Below are 24,693 nucleotides of genomic sequence, written 5' to 3'. Positions count from 1 at the left end.
TACAAGATACAAGTGATACAAGATTGAAATCACTTATCTCCCAAAATAATGACATATATTTTAAATAATTGAACTTATTTAAATTTTTCTCATACAAAGGAGAATAAATAAAATAGAGATAACTTCCTTGTAACAAATGTATATAATATTGTATCAACCCACGTTTCAATAAACAAAAAAATATTATTGTGATAATCACAGTCTATTTTTTGAGCAGAGTTTATTTATGCAATAGCAATTACTTTAACAATAAAACAATTTTTATCTTACAATAACTACCCTATAACAAAGTTGGTTTTGTGTAGTTACACAAATTATCTTTTAGTAGTTATTAAAACTGTAGGGGGAAATTCACGATTACTTCTTTTTTTTATTTATTTTATCTTTAGCAACTATAATTACAACTATAATTACCCAATTCATTTAATTTTTTTTATAAGAAATGAATTTTTTAGTGTGAAAAAAGTACCAACCTGATCAGAATTTCAAATTCAGAACTTTCTGGATGAAGATAGAGATGTTACCACTCTACGGCATTACACTTGCAACATATATAGGGTACAGCTATAACTAACTTTTTATTTAGATTTTTAATTATACTGAATATTAAAAAGTAATTAATTTTTGTTTTCAACTGTCAGCTAGTCTATGTAAAAATAGATAAGAAAAATTTGTTATTTCTTGACTTAAATTAAATTACTGGTGAAAAATTATTACTTTTGTTTTGTTTATCCTAATCTCTGTTAAAATCTGTATATGTATAACTATTACTTCTGGAATAAAATTTTCACTATTTTAAAAGATTTAGGGTTCAAGTATAGAGTTAGAAGAACAATTGCTAACATTTACAAGACATAATAATCGAAGAACATAAGAAGAAGGCATAATAAAAAAGGGAGTCTGACAAGGATGTTCCCTATCCCTGTTACTTTTTAATCTTTACGAAGAACTAGCAGTTAATGATGTTCAAGAAAAATTTAGATTCGGAATAACAGTACAAGGTGAAAAGATAAAGAAGCTATGATTTGCTGATGATGTAATACTTTTAGCCGAGAGTAAAAAAGATTTAGAAGAAACAATGAATGGCATGGATGAAGTCCTATGCAAAAACTACTGTATGAAAATAAACAAGAACAAAATGAAAGTAATGAAATATATAGAAATAATGTAAATGGACCACTGAATATAAAAATAGAAAGAGAAAAGATTATGGAGGTAGAAGAATTCTGTTATTTGGGAAGTAGAATTACTAAACTTGCATGAAGCAGGAATGATATAAAATGCCGAACAGCACAAGCGAAATGAGCTTTCGGTCAGAAATATAATTTGCTTACATCAAAAATTAATTTAAACATTTTTCAAAGTATATGTTTGGAACATAGCTTTATATGAAAGTGAAATTTGGACGATCGGAGTACCCGAGAAGAAAAGATTAGAAGCTTCTGAAATGCAGTGCTGTAGAAGAATGTTAAAAAACAGATGGTGGATAAAAGTGACAAATAAAAAGGTGTTGCGGCAGATTGATGAAGAAAGAAGCATTTGGAAAAATATAGTTAAAAGAAGAGACAGACTTACAGGCCACATATTATGGCATCCTGGAGTAGTCACTTTGTCATTGGAGAGACAGGTAGATGGAAAAAATTGTGCAGGCAGGAAACGTTTGGAATACGTAAAATTGTTAGGGATGTAGGATGTAGGGGGTATACTGAAATGAAATGACTGGAACTAGATAGAGAATCATGGAGAGCTACATCAAACCAGTCAAATGACTGAAAACAAAAAAAATTAGTACATTTAAATGCAAAAAAATAAAAATGAATCTATATAGAGCAGATGAAAGATTCTTTTTTATAATGCTCAAGAAGAAGATTGATTATGTGCTTAACTGTAGTTCTTTCACTATTTAAGAAAACAGTTGCAGGGTTAGAGTCATCAATAAATTATTACAATTGGGACAGATATACCAAACATAAAATATATAATTTAATATATTACATTTACTAAAAAGTAAATTGCATCAATCCCATTTTATGTGTAAAGGACTGTGGCAGAGTAATCTAATCTGTTCTGATTTTACTAATCTCTAATTTCAAAATGGATGTGCTCTGTATACATATAAATGCATTTAACTATTGGCACAAGTACTTTTTATCATTTTACTTTTCCGCCTAGCGCTATATCTTTAGAAGGGAAAATATAGTCATCAGTCCATTGCAGTTTTCACTGGATTTTTACATTTTGACACCAAGGAACTAAACAACTGGATGGAAATGTTTGCATGTACATGTGTTTGGTGTTTCACCCCTTATATTTCCAGAACTATTGGAACGATTTTGGTCAGATTACTTTTATATATGGGGAATTGAAGCCATTAAATTTTCAACTGATAAGGTCAAGAGGGTGAGGCTATACAGCAAGGTCACCCTCAGTATCTCAAAATTTCACATAATTAAGGTCTAATTTTTTTAGGCACATTTGTTAACAATTACAAAAAAATTTTTGCAAAATCACATCCCCCACCCCTAAAAATGCTCTAAATAAACTAGTGGCTAAGTGGGTATAGTACATCATTAATACCTCCTCTCACCACAAGGAGTGCTAGTGTATCACTGAAGTATTGCTGTTGTAATGGCACAGATGAGCGGTAGAATTAAATAAATGAATAATATTTAAAGTTAAAAAAGTATTCAGAGGCTGTTAGTACCACCACATCCATGCGAATGAAACATGTTTGCTCACACTTTACTTATAATCACTGAATTAAGTAAACATAAAATATTATATTTAAATAAAATAATAAATATTTAAAATTGTGCGTGTAAGCTGTGCATCAGAAAAAAGTCATGTGATGGGGAAGTCCTACAACTGTGTTGTCAACTTTTTTTAATCTACAGTATCCAACGCTTACAGCGTTGTTTCATTAGTTTAGTATAGTTTACTGGACAAAATCAAAATTTTTATGTGCGTTAATAATTTTAGGGAAAACACTTCAAAATTTAGAATTATTTTAAGATAAGTTTAAAAGTATAAAAAACATGTTGGTAAGCCAAAGCTATTTTTTATATTGTTCACTAATATAACAAACATGATATTATATTTGTCCACAATTAACATGGTTTTCTCAACTCAAAATCAAACTTAGAATTTTGAAAATTATAGTGCTGCTGATCCCTAGTTAAGGTGGTAAAAAAGATTTATGATACAGTTCTTTGTTCTTATTTTTCAAGTTTTACATACTGAGTAAATTAAAACAAAATGTCAGTGTTATATAAATAACAATTTTAATGTACTTACCAACAATTAATACTTTCATTAGTTTCATGTAATTAAAATTAAATATAAAAAACAGTAAATTTCAATTCAGATTTTATGATTAATCAAAAATTTTATCTTTTATAAAATTTAGGGGGTTAAAACTATAGTTTTAATCTCCAGTGTAATTTGCCTGATTAAACTAACGAGGTAGATATGTATTGTAAAGTCTGGTGTATTTAATACTGGTTGTATAAGCAACTGCCTATTCAATCAAACCCATACTTGTTAATATAGCTCAGTCTATACCAAACAATAGTAAAGTTATTACACATTTCAACCTACCAGTCCACTCAAGAATGCTTAATAGACTTAATATATATATATATATATATATATAATGTTACTAAAACTTAATAAAAGGTGACTATTTTATAATAGTTTTGCGATTGTAACACATACAAAAATAGTGGAAATATTTTCACAAGTTTTAGGTTCATTGCTTACTAGGAAAATCAGTTGTCAGAGAGAATTAGAAAATCAAAGGTGAAAGACCACAGCAGGAGACCAAATCAATAACTCAGAATTTCTCAGTTTTGAATAAACAGTCAACAGAATGGACTTTGAAGAAGCTGCTACAGTTATTAACAAATAAAAACAAAAAGAAAATACTTGGTGCATCCTTTATTGAAAGAACATAAAAATAATTCCTTTTTTGTATTTACAGTATTTTTTTAACAAGACATTATGAAGATAAATTTCTTTATTTCATAAGGATCTACAAAATCTTTTAATGATTTCTATATAATCTCAAATACATTGAGATGTAAATACAAATTTTAGATTTTTCATTTCTGCAGAAGAAACTAAGCAATGCAATCAGCTGGCCACCATCTTGATTGCTATGAACAAGTACACATATTAAATTTTGAATTAAATGATTGCTATCAACTGATTGCCTAGTGTGAAACAAGCTTTAAATTAGTAATTCAACAATTACTCCTAATATCAAACCAATTTTTTTTTATAGGTGTTATTTTATGAGTATCACGCCTACTAGAATGATGAAACGATTTATGATTATCAGTAATATATATTTCGTAAAAATCCATTGGCTTATCATTTATTTTAACCAAAATTTTGACAGCTTATAGCACTGCACATTTTGCATTACAGAGTGTCTAATTCCCTTATGTTGTTATGTGATAAATCATACATCGTGTATGCGATTTTTATTTACGAAAACATAAAATATCAGAAAGCAATATAATGTCAAAAATAATAAAACAAATCCACTTTTGGGTCTGCTTTCATTAATTTAGGCCTGGAATTATGAACTAACACAAATTTTTATATTTGTAAATGATTTTAAATAAAAAAAAAATTTTTCTAAAAGTACACTTACACTTAGTTCTTCTACACGAGTTAACAACTATATAATATGTATACATCGACATGTTTCCTTGAATTTCGTAATAAACACAACCAAAAGTATGATAAAACTAAAAATATAATATTGGCAATAACGATGTTGATAATTTTAAAACTAGTAGTTATAAGAGCAAGGTGGGTCAACAGTGTTAATGAAATAGTTGCGTTTTAAAAAAAAAGTTAATTACACCATTCTTTTTCAGTTTAAATTCATGACAAAACAAATGTCAGCTTGTTTCTGAATGCATTTTCAAAGATCTTTGTGATCATTACTTTAATTTGTTGTATTAATTACTGGAAAAAACTGTAATAACAATTTTCCAAGCCTGAGCCTGATTTATCCCAGACAGACTAAAATATGTGATGACCTGATCTTGAGAAAAGTTCAGGTTATCATTTTAAGTCTTTAATAAACTTCAATTTACATTTTTTAAATCATAAAGAAAAATTTAAAAATTTTAAAAATGTATAATAGTACCATTATATATTATGATAATAATATATAATGTACTATTTTTTCTACCCTATTCTGACGTCTACTGGTGGAAAAACGAATCAAAATAACAAAAATGTTTAAAACCCATTTGAGGTTACTATTTCATACAATGCTTCTAGTTTTATATTATTTTATTACCATTTTGTGACTGTGCCTGTTTACAATTTAACTTTTCATAAATATGCAGTTAAGTTTTATTATTAAATTTTTAATTATAAATTCTGTTTTAAAAATGAGTGAAATTTTAGTGTTCAATTAATTTTATGGCAAATTATACTGACATATACCAAATATTTTCAAAAATAGCTGATTTTCATGACACCAAACAATAAATTTGGTTAACCAAGATTTATTGGAATCTAATATCAAGACTGTAACTTTTTTTTAAAAAAAAAAAGATTGATTATGTATTTTAAGTATTTAAAACTATATTTTGTGTTCTTTAAAACTGTGAATTCTTAGCGTTTCATTACACTAGTTATATAAAAACCAATATATACTTACATATTACAAAATTTTTAATATATTTTCAAAACTATACAACTTTCTTGCTAAATAAAATAACTACTTATTTTCTTAAACTCAAACCATATGAAACTTATTTAAATGTTGGAAAAAAATAAGAATTTCTTAAAAATACCTTTAAAATTCCCACTAGGTCTAGGCACTACTTGACTGCTTAGGCTTTAAAGGGTTAGTTTTTATTTATTAAATTATTTTATAAGCTAATTTTTTAAAAGGTTCTTTTGAAAAGTTGGTTCTTTCAGTGGGTGTATTGTATTTATATAATTTGATGTTTCAAAATGTGATTTATTAAATCCTCAATTATAAAATCTGGTTTATCTTATTAAACTTTAACAAGAAGTAATGTTCGAAATTCTAAATTTGTATTAAAAAAATCACTCTAAATAAGTAGTGATTGATATGTATATGTTGTAGGCGAAGTGAAAAATCAGGCTTATGGCAATGCACCTGGCTAATACGAAAATGGAATACAATGAAGTTGCATTATTGCTTATAATTATAAATATAATCTAACCAAAATTAACCTACGCAAACCTTGACTAACGAGTGTAGGTTAAGTTTGGTTAGATCATATTTATAATTTCCAATTAGTCAGGCGCATTACAATAAGCCTGATTTTTCAATTCGCCTACAACATATACATATATAAGTAGATATTCGTTGGAAGCTGAAAGCACAATTTTAAACTTGTGAAAAAAATTTAAAAATAAGAAATATTTTTTGCTTTTCTTTTTACTAGTGAATCAAGTATACTGTCAATGGAATACACTGTAAAGAATAAGAATAAGATGATGAAACATTAAAAATGTCTAGTGATCTGTAATAATTCTAGTTTCAAAAGAGGATTAACTGAAATTATTTTGAGCTACACTGCTGAAAATAGTAAATTCATGAAAAGCAAACAAAAACAACAATCAATAATATATAAATCTTCACAGGACAAAATATTTACAACGTAACAAAGCTATGTTTTATTAATAAGGGGTAGGGTGTTCTGATTAATTTAAGAGATAGGTAATCTTTGTAAATATTGTGATAACAAGTCACTTTTGCTGTACGTAAGATTAGTTTACAACTTCACAGTTATTATGCATCAAAGTATACCAAAATTATTAAAATAAAATCTTTATTTTTCATGTAAAATACATCACTTAAGTACCATATTGATAAATTATTGTGGTTTTTAAAAATTTACATTTTTAATAAAATGTAATTGCACAAAATCATTACATATTATTCTTTTGATAACTATAACTGAATATGCTGGATATAACAAGGTAATTTAAAAATACTTCAGAAAAAAAACATTAATATTGTATAATAATTAAATTACAAGATGACTGAACTTTACAGATAAGTATCTTGTACAAAAAAATTCTGTAGTTTGTCACATGAATATATTGTACTAGTGATGTTACATTCAGGTAAAGAAGTCTAATTCTCTACACAGCTAGGTTTTCAGTTGGCTTTGTCAGCTAAAAATTAAAACTCAATTTTATGGAAGAAAACCTTTTTTTATTTACTTAATTATTATTAAATTTCAGAAACAAAACATAAGTTACAAAACATGAGATACAGTCTTATAGACAGATACTTAAAGTATAATATTTACAAATTAAAAGGTACTTTCACTTCTAACATTTAAAGCAAGTTTCGAGTTAATGAGATTTTTTAAGGTATAAACTGATGCTAAAAAAAGTTTATTCAGTATTATCAATTAATTTGTATATAATTTGAGAAAAATGACCTAATTTGATATACTGTAATGTTCATCAATTACATAAAACAATCTTTAAATTCACAAAAACCATTTTTTTTTGTACACAAATTGTCTAAAACATGGATATAAATTTTTAAAGATTGTAACTTTCCTTGCTCACAATAAATCAGTTTACTGGTTGGCATATTGTCAACTGAGCATAATTCTGGTAATAAAAAATTTCTTTATTTATACGTAGCGCTACTTCAAGTATGAATGCTCGATTTTACACAAAAGAAAAGTAGAGTTGTTAATACATTTTCCAAGATCAGGAGCTGTGCAATTCAGAATGCGAGTGAAATATTTTTATAAATTTTATCCAGTAATCAATCATCTCAAATTATGATAACCTGTTATTTGTCTTGCAGCAACATCCCATCGACTCACTGAAATCAATCCCACCTGCACATTAATGCTTGTTCAAACAGTAAATTCTTTAACACTATTGATAAAATATTTATTGAATTACAGCCTATCAAAAATTCCAGTACCTAAAAATATTCACGATTAGACAAAAATATATTATATATTTCTATCTTTTTGTGGTGCAAACAAAAAGAAGTATCCATTTTGAAATGAAATTCAAACAAAGGGAAACAAGGAAAATAATTTGAATCAGTATTGAGCAACTACAGATGCTAGCTGATTTGGTACAAGCAAGCAATAACACTACTGCTACATGAAAAATTCTGATATATCACATTTCTGATTTTCTTTAGTAAAATCAACTTAAGCTAAAAATTACAAATGTATCCAAATTAATACTATTTTTACAAGAAGACCAGTAATGATCTCCTAAATTTGAGGTTCTGTAGCACGTAGCAGGGAAAACTGTTATCATAGCCCTTTTATTATTATTGGTTGACAATTTCAACTAGTGAGAAAATAAATATTATGTGAAGTTACATTAAGATTTCTAATGCTATTAACACAAGAAAGATAATAGAAATAAAACAATATGCAGGTAATTCACAACATAACTCAAAAGATTTCTCAATATTTTTGAAGCTGAAATTAATTCTACAAAGAAGCAGAGATAATAAATTAATAAAACTGTATTAGCTTTATGTTTTAAATTTATGAAATTTAATAAAATTTCTTAAAAAATTAATTAAACAGAAACTCTTATATATATATATAATATAGACATAATACTGAATTTCTACAAGAAAAAATCATAAATAAACATAAAAACACAAATTAATTTAATAGATTTAGTTTATTTGTACACTTATTTCATTTTTTAAATACACAATATTATTAAAATTAAGATGTGCTAAATATATAAAAACATAAGGAAATGACCACCATGGTACCACTCCTGTCTAGTATACCTCTCCTAGTACTGTAAAAACTTTTGAATACAGATATGGCATCAAGGGTTAAGATTTAAACCCATATTTTCAAAAATAACAATCACAAACATTAAAAGCTGAATTTATTGCCCGAACCAAAAAGCTTTATTGTATATTAAGGTTTAGTAACTAATCAGTAGCTATGCACTTCTTGCATTGTTCATTCTCAGGATTAGCTATTTTAAAATATATAACTGTTATAAACATATACAAACATTTAAAATAGAATCTAATTTTTGTTTAAAATAATATCACTATTTAACTATTAAAAAAAGAAAAATAATTAACTGCCTTTATTCCAAATTGTTCCATTTGAATCCTGGGCAAGCTAAGTAATTTTTAAAATGCTTTAATTTACAAATATCAATATTCATCCTTGTCTAGTGTGAATTTATGACTTTATAAAAATGTTTAGATTAATGATTCTAAAATCTAGTACAGTAAACATATTAAAAGCAGCAATAAAAGGTGTTATTTTTTATGTCTTTAAAAAGCTGCATATAGTACTACTTGGTACATAGACAGACTAGTAGAGCACTCCCATTATGCTGTTCAATAGTGGTAGTAGAATTAAAATTAGAAAGATATTAACAGTTTATATAACTGCTGCACCAAGCTGATAACTAATAAAAAATAAGACCTGTAAACAAGGTCTTTCATAATAATAGATGTCAAAATTTTGGTGCTATTAAGGAAATTTTAGCAGTTAGGATAAGTCTCCAACATTTACTAGTTTAATTTATTCATCAAGCTATTTCATTTTGTTTTTTGCTGCTTAATCAATAAATAAGCATAAATTAATAATTATGAAACATAATGCTTACTAACAGGCTGTACTGTGTAGCAACAGTATTCTTATTTCATTTCAAATGCTAATAGCATTCCAGTTTTAGAATTATTACAGTTGACTGTTTTATTCTCAAATAAATATTTTAATTTTATTAAGAACTTAATTTTCAAATTTTATTCATATTAACAATTTAATTTCAAATAAATATTTTAATTTTATTAATGGAGATGATCATTGCATTCACAAGATATAAATTAAAGTGGAAACTGATTAAAGAAATTCAATATTATCACAGATTGCTTTATGTCAAAAAGAACATACAATAAAAAGATGAGTAAGAGGACGTGGAGTTGTGAAATAAACCACTAGGGTGGTGAAACAAGTTCTGATAATTCTACTCTAGACATAGAAATCATTAGAGGTGCTGCGATTTGAAAGGCAAGGAAAATAAAATCATACTTAATAATATATTGAAAAATTTATATCTAAAAATCATAATTTTTGGTAGCATCAAAAGCACCATCTCCGATAGAAATAAAATAATTATATTTTTTATAAAAAAAAACTCAAATTTTCCTGGTATCTTGGAACAGTTACTCTAATAGATATCATTCTACAAAAGTTATAGTTACATAGAAGCATAACATAAAGTCTCAATTAAAACATAACTGTCATACCTCATCACCTGGGATTGTTATAAAATGCAAAGCTGTTTGTACTCACTATACAGAGGTGAGGTAAGGGTGAATCATTTCACAGCCAATGGTACACAAGGAGGCCAGTAAAGATATTTATTGCCTTATATTATAAAAATAATGTTAAATCTCACAGACCAATATTATCAAATTTGTTTCAATATTTTATAACAAGACAGGACTAAACGTTACGTGTTTATACATGAAAAAAATAAAAGCTGCATTATAAATCAATGAAAATAATATAATATAGCTAAATAAAAATATTATCAGCTCAGTAATATTCTTTACCAAGAGACAAATCTTTTCTTCACAACAATGAAACATTACAAAAAATATATATATATATATATAATTAATAAAAAAAAAAAAAAAATTAACATCGCTTTTAACAAAAAATAACAAATAAACAAAATGTACTTTAAAATTATTTAAACTAAAATAACATTACTATTAATTTATTTGACCTTAAAAATAATACTAATAATAATAATATAACTATACAGAATAAATACAATATATAATACAATCTGCTTAAAATGTTTTAAATAACATCAAAATGTATTAGCAAATAAAATAAAAAATTTGATTTTGTAACAGAATATTGACATTTTAACCCAAAAAACAGAATTACAATAAAATAACAAAATTTTAACATAATGTAACATTATGCAATGTCGACAAAATAATGGAGAGATCTGAAAACTACTATCATGATAAGAAAAATATTTATTTATTAGCTCTAAACATGGACATCAAAGTCTTTCAGGATGCTGAAGGATAAAAATCATCAAGACTCTAGTTGAACTAAGTGCAGGTGAGAAATTTATATGCCGACACAAATAAACTATAATTATAAATGTCACACTGCATTAAATATAATGAATCAGAAAATGCAGTAATAGTTACAATATTTTTCTTATTATTAATCAATTTAGTCTTTTAAATATGACAAGATACCAAAAGGTTACATTAACAATATGCAATGTCTGCAAAAAATAATGTAGAAACCTGAAAACCACTATCACAATAACATAACTATCTATTAGTTCTATAGGTAGATGTTAATATCTGCCTTGTTGAAAGACAGATAAAATTGACAAATAAAAAGACAGACAATAAAAAATTGACAAGACCCTAGTTGGGAAATAAATGCAGCCAAGAAATTTACATGCAGACACCAATAGAATCACAAATGTCCCTGTATTAACTATAAATGTTCAAAAAATCCAAAAAAAAGTAGCATAATTTCTTATTTTAACTTTAATCTTCTTTTTAAATATGACAGAAACCAAAAATTTAATAAAAAAATGTATTTTATTAAAGACAATATCAATATATGAATTTAAAATTCCGTGCCTGTGTTAACTAAACTTTCTTTTTCTTTGCAATGTATATGTTTAGCATTTTTCATGATTGAAAATGCCATACACTCGCTTGAAATTAAATTTAGGAGTAGAAGGAACTAGCATGCAGGTTACTGCACCAATTCACTAGCCTTACGAGTAAACCAATTGAAGTTAGTAATAAAACCTTTTAAAAATAAAAATTAATATTTTTTATTGCAAAATTAGCAGGTCAATGACCAAAAAAATTGTTGTCAACATAAAAAATAAAATAAAAAAAAAACTATAAAATTAAAAACTGACTAGAAAATTACTTAAGTAATGAAATAGTGCGTTTCTAGTAATAAATATTGTTAATAACATAATTTTAAATTATTGCTGTACTATTTGCTGAAAGTGGTGAGAGTATGTTTCTGAAATTTCCTTCTGCTGCTTCTACTCTCACTGTCTTCTGTAAGCTCATGTAAGGAGAACATTGTGGGTTAAATATTGATGATTTTAAATGATTTTTTTTTACTGACTAAGTTTCTGCATAAGAAATAGTTTTAAACACACTTGTAGTATTTTTTGTGGAAGAAGGTGAAGAAGAATGTAGAGTTACACTAATTTCATATCAATAAACTAAAATTAATTTTTTAAAGCAATACTAATAGATGATACAAAATGACTATGAAACTACGATCATTCAGTATATGACAGTTATAAACTATCTACAAGGTTTTGTTAATCTTCATTATCACCATACATTTTTTTTGGTAATTACAGTACAGTACCGATTATTAAAATAAACTGAAAAAAATCCACTGGTGCAAATAGTACCTAATATACCAAACTATAATAATCTGTAATCTGATGCCCAATCACTATATAAGCTAATGACAATTCAGCATTTTCTACCTATACCTCCATAAAAATCATCAGTAAGCAGGCAACAACCCCAGTCTCGACTGCTAAATTATGGAAAGCAGTTTCAAATAACTGGTACCTTAATAAAACTGGTATTAAAGAAATTTAAAAATTCTTCAATAATCATTATTTAAAATTAAAATATTACAACAAAGTCTCTAATAACCTAAATGCATAATTTATTTAACTACTCTACAATTTTTATTTTAAAATTAAACCTTAAATTATAAAAACTACCACCGGACATTTCTTAGATCTGATAATAAACAAATCTAATTTTTTTTTTTTTTGGTAATTGGGATTCAATTAATGGCACTATTCAGGAGTGATCAGTTTAAAACTGGGACAAGAATAACTGCCTTAATTTAATTTTTGGCAAACAGCCAGTTATGAGGTAGTATGAAATAAAAACCTATCACCTCAATTAGCATGGACCTAATGAAATATTTATTTATATTCAATTTTTAACTAATGTAACAAAGAAATAACTATAAAAGCCTAAGTAAAACTGAGAAAAAAATATCCCAGTAATAAAATAACTGAAATGTTTACAAATTAATATAAAAATCGTATCATATATTTAATTTTTTAGTAAACAGTTGGAAATTTAAACAAGACTGAAATATCAGTAGCAATTTAAAAAAAAATCAATACATACTTGCATGTTGGCTATATTATTAAATATACACAATTATTATAATACACACATATTACCATAAACATTAACATAATGGCACAAAAAATACAAATATAAAAAGATCTGCACAAAACTAGTCCTGATTACTTTAATTTTTTCTGATTGCCGACTTTTTTTTCAATACATTTGTATGAAACCACGAATCAGATTTATGATACTAAGTAATAAAACAAAAAACCCAAACAATAAAAAGAAAGGGAAAAAATTTGATTTTGTAAAATTATTAAACTCTAATTAAAGATAAAATATATTGAAAAAAATGCCAGATTTAAGAGTGTAAAAATAAAAATTTATATATTCTATATGGTAATATTAAACATTATTAGCTGGGTTAAAATGTCTAATTAAGGAAACAAAATATACAAATTTTAGATTTTCTGGTTATTATTATAATAATATTATTTCAATTTGTGCTATAAATTTATACTGTCAAATAAAAATCTGTTCCTTTGTTAACCAACCAGTTAAATAAATAAGTAATTTTTTTTTAATCATCAAATTAAATATACTATAAAACGATTAAAATTATCATTACAATTACTATCATATTAATTAATGATTATATTCATAGAAAAATGAAATTACACAGATTTTTGAAATTCATTAAACAAATTAATTAAAATCAGTGATTTAAGATATGTAAACAACTTTAATTTACAAAAGTAAAAGTATGTAAGTAAGTAAAAGCTTGTAGTATAAATTTGGAAAAAAATGATAATGAAATATAACAAAACGGTTCAAGAACACTTCTTCATGTATGTTATAATAAATTTAGGTTAAACTACATCATCCTAAATGCAAATTGTGTCAGCAAAGCTGCTGTATGATCACACCAAAGTATGAACTAATGATAAGGTAAAAAACAGTACTTACTTTGATTAATATGTTTATGAACACCATTTATTAATTTATTTTGTTACATTGGTACAAAATACTGTATTTTTCCTGTAAACCTAATACATTTTGTAAATCATTAACTTTTATGAAAAATTATAAAACACACAATTATTATAAGGAAATATTTATTAACTTCAATATGAAAGTTTTAAACAAGAGGAACAATTATAAAATGATTGCACAACATACAAATTTATTTATTTTTTAATATGTGGTGCTATCTAAAATGTCCTGAAATTTTAGAACACAATATAACTCCTTGGAGAAATACATTAATACTATATATCAAGCCAAATAGCACGCTTCTTTCAATTTATCTGTTTTTTAATCAAATAAACATTCTTCATTATCTCAAAACAGATAATGATACAAATTTTGGTTAACTAACAAGCAGTTGATTTAATAGTATAAGGCAGAATGGTGTCAAGTTTATGGAAGGATGCCTAATTGATAGATGAACTTATACAATATTGAATCGTGGATTGTGCAGTATTTGATCATATTACAAATTATACAAACTATTTGCTGCAACAATTAGTAGTTATAAAGAACCAAAATATACGGCCAAAACGGTACATGTTTAAACATAAGTGGCTTTTAAAAGGTCACCATTTAAAAAGAATTCTAGAATAATAAACTCTTATTAGTTAGCAATGCTACAGTAATCTAGTTCATTTTTAATTACATGAAATTAGTTTATCAATGAAATATGCTATACATCAATGTATCATCTAGTTTACCTATAGTCTATCATGACTAAGAATGATGATCAGTCAAAGTGTTATACTGTAGTATGGGACTGATATTGACAAAATTATTATTTAATGGTAGGTTTGATGATTGAGATACATGGAATGCCATCAAGGCAAGGCAATTCAGGAGCATTGTGAAATATAAACCAAACGTCATGTAAAAACATTTAAGTAAAAATAGGACTTCTTTGCTCCTAAATAAAAAAAAATGTTTCAGTGCCATCTAGGAAGAGAATTGCTAATTTTTGAGTTACAATAATTGGATAACAGTTTTCTCTGGCAATCATACATGGCACTGTCTGCTTTCATCAGATGCATTCTCAGATTAATGTCAGCCACTTTGTAGTCGGTTTACTGTTTTTAAAAGAAGAGATTTGTTATGTACATTCTTTCAAATAAAAGTTTTTGAAATTTAACATAACAAGAAAGTTTGAAAGGTAAGTACAAAATGTTCTTGTACAAATTTAGTATCTAATTTGATTGTAACATTTGTTTAAAGAAAATTCTTACAATTAACTTCATGATCATTTAGAGGTTACAGTGTCTGACAATAGGATTGTTGGGGGTTATTTTTTACCACTTCAAAAATTGAGCAAAGTAGCCATCATTTGATTAACGGCTACAAAAACACTTCTTACTTATATTTTTAAACTATTGTAATAGCAATACTGTATTTTATTTTTTTTATTTCCATTTGACTAAATCTATCAAGAAATTCTTATTTCAGGAATGGTTCGAAATTATCGGCTAAGCAAGAGAATGAAAATATGCTGACTACATCCCAAAATAGCTGCAGAAATATTTGGAAGCTATTAAAAACGGGCACAATGTCTCATCGCAGAGCTGCAGAACATTACAACATTCCTTGGCAGATTATTCTCAATAAGTTGAAAAGAAGATATAACAAAACACCTTGTCAACAAGCACGTTTTACACAAGACGAAGAGGAAATGTTTAAATCATATAAACAGGTATCGAGCAAGTACGGAGTTCCATTAACCTCCTTACATTTTGCAATATATAATAAAATCTTGACAGAACTGACTGTAATGTTCATCAATTTTCACAAAATTTTCTAGGAAAACACTCGACAGATATTATTTATTAAAACATCAACCAAAATTAAAGAACAATTTGCTACAAATATAAAATGTAAAAAAGCAGATACTGACAAAATGATTTTGTGTGGTTGAATTAAGAATTTAAAAGAAGTTGTTCATGATATTCTACCAGAAAATATTTCTGGAAACTGGACTAAATGAAATTGATTAATGACCTGGTCAAAAAAAAAGGGTTCTAATGTCATTACAGGACTAAATACCCAGAAAAAATAGGCAATTTTTCTAAATCCAAATGATTTTGGGATTACTGCGGACAAAGTTTTACCACCTTATGTGATTTACTCGTACATCTTCTCAGCTATGAACTATTTGGATGGAAGGGGGTCCACCAGGTTGCAGAAATTACCATACTAAATCTAGTTGGTTTGATTTGCAACATACTAAAACTAGTTCCAAGCAGGTAGTAATTTGACACAACCCCTGATGTAAGTCATATGATGGCAAATTCTAACTAAATGCAGAAATACACCTGAAAAGGTTTACAACCTGGTGTTCTTCTGAAATACCATTTTCTGGGATTACTGAATAAAGTCTTTGAAATAATGAAGCACAATTTCAGAAACAACTTACAAAATGCCTTTAAAAAATGCAGAATTGTCTTGTATGAAGTTGAACCATTGCTTTAGCACATTGCATGAAAAGAAGTTCACCAAGAAGCAGGGAGTGCTATATTTCTAATTTTCTTGAATCAGTTAGACATTCTTATATAAATGGTACCAGCAATAGTAACAATGATGTTCTACAGAAAAGAAAAAAATACATGTTCCAGTTGGAATAAGTGTCTCATGTGGAAATCTTTGACTACAGTAGTGTACAAAAAATTCAGCAGATGTTAACCATTTAAACGTTACAGAAAGAAACTGATTCTTGATCTGAAGATGAAGGCTGGAGAAGGCTTTCAGAGAGAAATGTTTTACACGAAATAGAAGACTATAATAGAAATGTTCTTGTAATTAATGTGAAAAGTTCAAACCAATAATCAAACATGTGAGAGGGCTTTAAAATCATGAAAATGCCCTGGAAAAGATCAACTGTTCTACAAATGGGTAGCCATAGCAGGAAATATAAATCCTCCCAAGAAAATTAACAGATGTGGGTTTTTTAATGTTTCAGAGTTGAATATGGTAAGTGTAATAAAAAATTCTTTGATTTTTCTTTATGATTTAATGACGCATTGTGTTTATATTTAAAAAACTGAATTCGTAAATTATAATTTGAACATTTTTTTACCATTTAAAATTTCAGTGATGAAGTTAATTTACTTATTTTCTGTTTTCAGTGTCAGTAACCAGTTTATTGTTGTTTACAATCATTTTTGTTAGATAAGAAGTGGTTTTTCAATAAAAGTTTATAAAAAATTTGAATATGGCAATTCTTTTTCAAAAATAAGTTTTTTCCCAATTTCCAGCTTTTAATACAGTTAAATATGATGACTGAAAGAATGTTATTTATATGCCAACATTGCTCATATGTGTACAGGTTTTCTATTGTGGTAAAGATGACGACTTTGTCCAACTTTTTAAAAATTGTATAAGATTATTAAAGTGTAAAAAAAAAAAATTGTCACTGAATATTATTATGCCTAAAAAAAATGGCAAAGTTTTAGAGCAAAGTAGCCCCATTTTAAGTTAGTAAAAGTTATTAGGCAGCCTTTAAAAATAAGATACAGTAGGTCATACAGTAACTGAAAATTTGTCTCAGTGTTTCACAACGCCTGTGGCAGAGTATTAAAGCAAGAAGACATTTTGAGCAAAAATATTAGGCCAAACAATTAAAACAATTTTATTCCAACAGAAAGTGATTTTTGTGCCAACCAATGAAACAAGAACAGATGAAGAAGAATAACAATGGGTTTCTATGATACCTAGTCATAATAAAAATTATAACTAATTCATACACTGTCCAGGATTGACTTCACAAATGTGGCATTAGTGACGTCTTTGAATCTTAACTGTGGACAATACATCATATAACAAGTTGCAATAAATATTGTTGGGATTACTATTACAGAAGATATGAATGTCCATCTCGTAAACATTTTGCCTAACCATTATCAGCCTAGTTAAACCATAGTGGGCGTTACATCTCAACAAACATTAAGGTTGTAGTTATATTTTGTTATCCAACTGAATTTTTATTTATATTTAGAAAAACTATAATAAAGAAGACTATTATAACTATAAGCTTTAATGTTTTTCTACATGTTTACAATTATTTTAACACATGATGTGATCGTTAATATAACACTTATGTTGAATACAAAAGTCCATATTATTACTGGTTTATAGTAACTAATTCTGATAAGATAAGATAGGATTAAAATGTTAATACAATTTAAAAACTAGAGAAAAAAATCAAATAGTATTTAAATTTATATTAAATAACAACAAAAAGAAGCTTTTCCTAAATTTCTTAATTTTCAGCATCTTTGAATATTTAATTATAATATTAAATTAAAACAATTCATTTAACATTATTTAATTAATATTTGTTTAGTTAACATGACAAAAAAATTTAATGAAACTTAATTTAATGACATTAAAGAAAGGCAAACATAAGTAAAGATAACTCCTAACACTAAACAAATAAGAGCAAAACTAAGCATCTTTCATAAATATGATTATTTAACATAAATAATAATTATCTTTTCATAACAAATCAAAAGTATAAAATTTTGGTTTTCTGATTATTCTTTAAACTCATTTAATATATAAATTACTGTAATAATACAAGGTAATAACCGTTACAAAATCACAAAAAATGACATTTTTACTACATTACAGGCCTTTATATTTTTAAAAATTTCAGGAAATTCAGTATTACACCACATACCTGTAAAACTTATTCTAAAAAAAAAAAGAAAATGTACAGATCAATTTACTCTGATACTTAAAAAATGTTTACAGGGATCCATGTCATTCAGTATAATTATTTTTTTTTTGTAATGACACAACTTATGGTCATTAGTCATTAATAAATGCTGACTACAGTGAAACTGCAATCAGTGTTGTTTAATTGAGTTATACACAGAAACTGATTTATTAAATGTGGTTTAGCAGCAAAGTTGACAATTAAGATAATTAATTAATGTTTAAATATGTGAAAATGATAAATATATATTTGAGCAACGATACATTCTGAACCAAAATATAAATATAAAATTCCCCCTCCCTGTTAATCTCTAAAATGTGGTTTCTATCTGCAGACCTTTTTTCTACTAATTCCTGCTTTTGTAGTCCTTATTCTAATTAATAAAGCTAGATTAACTTAAATTATACACAATAAATTCATCTCATGACCAATAAAAAGAAAATCTTTTCTCCCCGTTCATTTAATTATTATTATTATGATGATCTTAGATATGCCTCCAAGCATTTTTTTTTGCTTGATATCACCACATAAGCCTTTAAACTTGTGCATGGGATATTGAAATGGAATTTTGTAGTATATGAAAAATATCAGATTTGAACCCAAACCAAATGATCTACATTTATTTACATTTAATTACTAAGAAGATCAAAACTATCAGGTTGGAAACTGAAATTATGACATATGTGTATGCTTTTGGTATTAGCCATCACAGGAAAGTCATATTATCATTGTTAAATATTATTAAGTAATTTATTATTATTGTTATTAAATCATCAGTTTTTACCAACTGGTAATATCAATATGGAAACACTTTCTGTTTTCCAAACTACAATTTAGCTGGGCAGTTTTTGTAATAGTTTTAGTGCAGAAATAATATTACTAGTATAGGTGCAAAAGAGATGAACAGGCAAAGTATTTTTTAAATATTACAATTTGTTAATTTGAAAGCATTTTAATAACAATGTAAAATTTCATTTTACAAATATTTTTTTAAAAATGGCCAAGTTTAATTTAAATATTAGATGTGGCAGCTCATAACTAAAATTAATAGGGATGCTGCAACAGAAAATTTTTTCTGGGCCTTTTCAAGGCCAGGGTTAAAGTTTTTTTTTTAAAAACTGTATTCGGTTTAACTGAATAACTAATAAAATGCCAATACAGATAATATTTTTTAGTATTATTAGATAACTTAATAAAATGTCCGCTTAAAAACACTACAGTTCAATAGTGCTTAATTTAAGTTTCTATGTACACAGAAACAAATACATAATTAGTTATTACTAATTACCTTCTCTTTCATCGTACCAGCATGTTTTTGGACAGATTTTACAATTAAAGAGTCCTTACTTTCCACCATCTTCTGATCATTACTGATAAACACTTTCATATTCCTTCCACAGACTAAACTAGAAAAGGGAACGAACAAGGAACGTTCCATACACATGCGGAGTAAAGAAAAAACTACCTTCCACCAGCACGCCAGGGTCGGCACTGACAGACAGTGCTCTCTCTTCCTCGCAGCCTTGTGTGCAGCTTCCTATGCACACATGTGCACAACAGCCAAACACCATGCCGCTGGAACTGTGAAGCGCACAGTTCCATAAAACGATTTTTATATCTTTTTGAAAACTGGGGGCTGGTCACTGACATTAAGCAAGGATTACATATTGTACAAGTATAAAGAAAGAATTGAAGAAAAAGAACTCATTATATTAATTGTTATTGATAATATAAAGTGAAAATAGGGATGTTGCAGTTTCACAGTGCCTATATGCGAGCTGCCACTGTATGTATATATATATATATTATTTTTCTAAAATAGATTCTTTTGGGAATCATATTCCTCTGCACCATACTTATTATATTAATACATATACATACATACCACAAACCGAAATCTGAATATTTCAAAATATAATAAAATTATTGTTACACTAAGCATCATTTTAAAGAATGACAATATTTTCATTCCCAAATTTCATAGGTTCATTTTTTTTTTAATTATTGCAATTCCTTATACATAAGGTAAAAAATATACTTGCAAAGAAAATTTAAATTATTTGGAAAATAAATAAAAATGATAAAAAATAAGTTCTGGAAACATTCTATTTTACTTTTGATATCACAAACTAAAATTTTCAAAACTATTAAAAAGTGGGAAATTAAGGTCCATTCTTCTATACTTGAATAAAACACAGACAAAAGAGTAATTTAATAATGATCATATTAAAAGTAATTTATATACGTATTTATATATATATATGTTTTTATAGTAATATGTAATATTTTGTGTAGTTTTAGTATTTTACAAATATTAGTACAAAATCATTACTCAAAAAAATCATTAAATCAAACCAAGTAAAACAACAGAAAAAGTCTTAAAAATTGGCCTAGTATTTTAATATTGGTTATTGTTTTTTTAACTCTTATTATAATTAATAAAAAAAAACCGCAAATATAACAGGACTGAAAAAAAACATAAAAATCTTATATTTCTCACTTAAAGCTTTTAAATAAGAAGCAACTTTTTTGATTTAATAAATAAAGGACCCCTGCAATTATCAGAGAAATAGTTTGAAAAAATATAATAATTTCCTGTACAAATAATAATAATAATAATAATGATGAGAGATCAATTGTATTTAGCATAAAGAACGAGTTGTTTTGTAATAATAAAAAAAGCTCTTTAAACAAAAGGTAAACAAATTCAATAAAATAAAAATTATATATATATAACTTCTGACAAGTTATATAATTACATTATTATTGTAATATGAATAATAAAAATAATTATAAATACTAAATAATACACTTTTTATAACAGTATTATAGAAATCTAATAATTATATCATATAATAATATACAATAATTATTTTACTGAAAGCTAATATAATAATAATAGTTTGGCTGTCTGCTGGAGGCAAAGTATATTATGTTAATGTATTTATTCAAAATGTAACATAATATAAAGAGATGTATCATATGGTGTTTTGGAGATATATATTAATGATAAATGTATATGTATTCATATTTTTTTTATTAAATTTGAAATGTTTTCACTTCCTTCATTTGTTATTTATTATTTACTTACTATTAATATATAATACAATAATAGTATGCGATTAGGCATAGAATATTATATATATTTATATACGTATATGTTTACCGTTGTCTCGAGCGATGCTATTTAACTTCGTTATGCATCGATGTTATCCTAAAAGAAAAAACAAACCACATGAATATTAACTGCAACACTAATTAACTAAAAATCATTTTATATTTATCAATTAGTGCTGGTAGTTCTCTGAAAAGGGGACATTTTTGAATTCCTAGTAACTACAAAAAGTTCATTTTTACACTGAAATTGTAACTTTTTTTATTAAACATTTTACTGGGAAAAATATCAATAAACTAAAATAATCAAATTTCTCCCTATAAAATGAATTAAATAATTACATAATAAGCATGTTCTAAATTTTAAGTTATTTTAAAAAATATCATTTTTTGGGGTCATGATAAGCAGAGTTTTAAAAACTTAAAAAGCCATATATGCTTTTCCTAGACTGAGAGACTAAGTTCAATTTTTTCAAGATAAGATAATTTATAAACTAAATATAAACAAATTTATAAAGTTATGAGATGTTCCTAAAGTGCAAAAAAGTTGAAAATTGTACTTCCACAATAAAAACAAAATTTCTTTAAAAAAGACAATGTTAAGTACTACCAAAACAGCATTTATATACTGTCTTGATATATACTATCTTCTTGGCCTAGTCATTTTTTTATTGTTTAGCCTCCAGGAATCACCATCAGGTATTATCTCAAGAGGATGAATGAGGTTGATATGTATGAGTATAAGTGAAGTGTAGTCTTGTACAGTCTCAGGTCGACCATTTTTGAGATGTGTGGTTAATTGTAACCCAAACACCAAAGAACACCAGTATCCACAATCTAGTATTCAAATCCGTATAAAAGTAATACAGGTACTAGTAAAAATCCTTTACTAGGAATTGAATGCTGGAACTCTTGACTTCAAAATCAGCTGATTTGCGAAGACGTGTTCACCACTAGACCAACCAGGTGGGTTCTTGATCTACTCTTTTCTTTTTCTGTTTAGTCTCCGGGAATTACCGTTCAGGTATTACTTCAGAGGATATGTATGAGTGTAAATGAAGTGTAGTCTTGTAGAGTCTTTAGTTAAACCATTCCTGAGGTGCGGTTAATTGAAACCCAACCACCAAAGAACGCCAGTATCTATGATCTAGTATTCACATCGGTATAAAAGTAATTGTCTTTACTAAGACTTGAACACTGGAACTCTTGACTTCCAAATCAGCTGATTTGGGAAGACACGTTCACCACCAGACCAACCTGGTGGGTTTCTTGACCTAGTCTATACTAGGCTCAGCACACGTAATTAGGAACACATATTCATGACCAAAAACAACCATTAAACACAAAAACATACTTTGATATCGAAGCTAAAAACTCTTTTTTTTTTAAAAACACAAAAAAAATATCATAGGTTATCTTTTATTAAATTTTTTGCTCATGGTGAAAGAGAATTGGACATCAATTATTGAAAAAATGAAATAAATCATCCTACAAAAAAAAATTGGTTTTTACTTCAATTTTTTTAGTTTTATGTTAAGATATTAAACACAAATTATCCGTTTGAATTTTTTAGTGAACTGATTCACATTAATGATAAAAATAAATAATAAAACATACTTAAAGCTACATAAACCGTGGCCTCTTTGGATGTGTAGGCGAATCCATATTGACATCATGAGAATGAGGTGGAGATGAAGACTGTCGTTTAACAGCTGTACAATGTCGTGCAAATTCACCCGCAACAAATGCACTCAATTCTGCTGATTTTTGTCTCCGTGAGCCTCCACCTAATAAGATAACAGCAATTTGTTTATTTACTTTTTACATGATTATATCACTTTTTCTTTATACAACAAAAAATAATTAATAGATGATTTTGGCAACAACGGATCTTAGAAATAAAGTTGTGGGAAAATACATTAACATCAATTTTAACTGAGAAAAACAAAAAAAAACATACTACATTCTAGTTGATATAATTTCATCAGAATAGAACAAACAAAACTTCGTGCTTCAAAAAATTCTAAATTTAACCTCTTTAGTGCAATCTCTACCTTATGCAGCTGCTTTCAGCTGTTACTCCAGCATACTTAACATGAGTATATATGCATGTTTCTCGTACATATTTTTATTTATAATTTTTTGTCTATTCTGTAGACCTGCCTTATAATAATTATAACAAACACTTTCTTTAAAGGTCAAAAATGTTCTGTTTCAAATATATTTATTTAATTTATAAATATATTACGTTACACTGATAGAGGTTTTTTCTTTTGCATTACTTGTTGATACGAATTCTAAATTCATACTTATTATCATGAATTAAATTATTAATTATCATGTGTTAAAATAAAATATCATAAAATGGTAATAGCCTTTTCAAAAGACACAAAGCAAATAACTAATTTTTTCACAACTAAATTGAAAACTGTTTGGTAATAAGTAATAAAAAATTACTGAACATTTAGAAATATTTATTTTATTTTTATCTTTTAAAAATAATTACAGCAGCCAATAGGCTGCAGTAATTATTAGTTAAGTATACTATAATGCTTCATATATATACTCAGTCTAAGCAAAAATTTAACAATGAACTAATGCACTCTTTATTGAATCTGTTTCACTCAAGGGCAATATTCATTAATTACATTTCCACCATGCCAAACTATTCTCTGAATATTATCTG

The 24,693-nt window shown here is 26.5% G+C and overlaps 1 protein-coding gene across 5 annotated transcripts in view; it reads right to left on the bottom strand.

Annotated features, from left to right (window-relative positions):
* Positions 1-24,693, bottom strand: part of LOC142330772 (HUWE1-associated protein modifying stress responses) — a 56,742-nt gene that overhangs the window by 4,961 nt on the left and 27,088 nt on the right. Inside the window, exons 5-8 of one of the 5 annotated variants that reach the window (XR_012757831.1) lie at positions 23,625-23,794; positions 22,060-22,107; positions 14,126-14,205; positions 6,875-7,849 (exon numbers count right to left, since the gene is read on the bottom strand). Coding sequence is in view for 2 of the 5 variants with exons in the window: in XM_075376221.1 (XP_075232336.1) it covers positions 23,631-23,794 (164 nt within the window). In the remaining 3 variants the exon portion in view is untranslated. Of the gene's footprint in view, positions 1-6,874; positions 7,850-14,125; positions 14,206-22,059; positions 22,108-23,623; positions 23,795-24,693 lie in introns of those variants that run through there. The other 4 variants (XR_012757829.1, XR_012757830.1, XM_075376221.1 and 1 more) reach the window with 4 other exon arrangements.

This window comes from Lycorma delicatula, chromosome 9 (assembly GCF_047948215.1).
Source record: "Lycorma delicatula isolate Av1 chromosome 9, ASM4794821v1, whole genome shotgun sequence".
Lineage (NCBI taxonomy): Eukaryota > Metazoa > Arthropoda > Insecta > Hemiptera > Fulgoridae > Lycorma > Lycorma delicatula.
The sequence above is the reverse complement of the archived record's forward strand: the minus strand, read 5'-3'. Positions and strand labels throughout refer to the sequence as shown.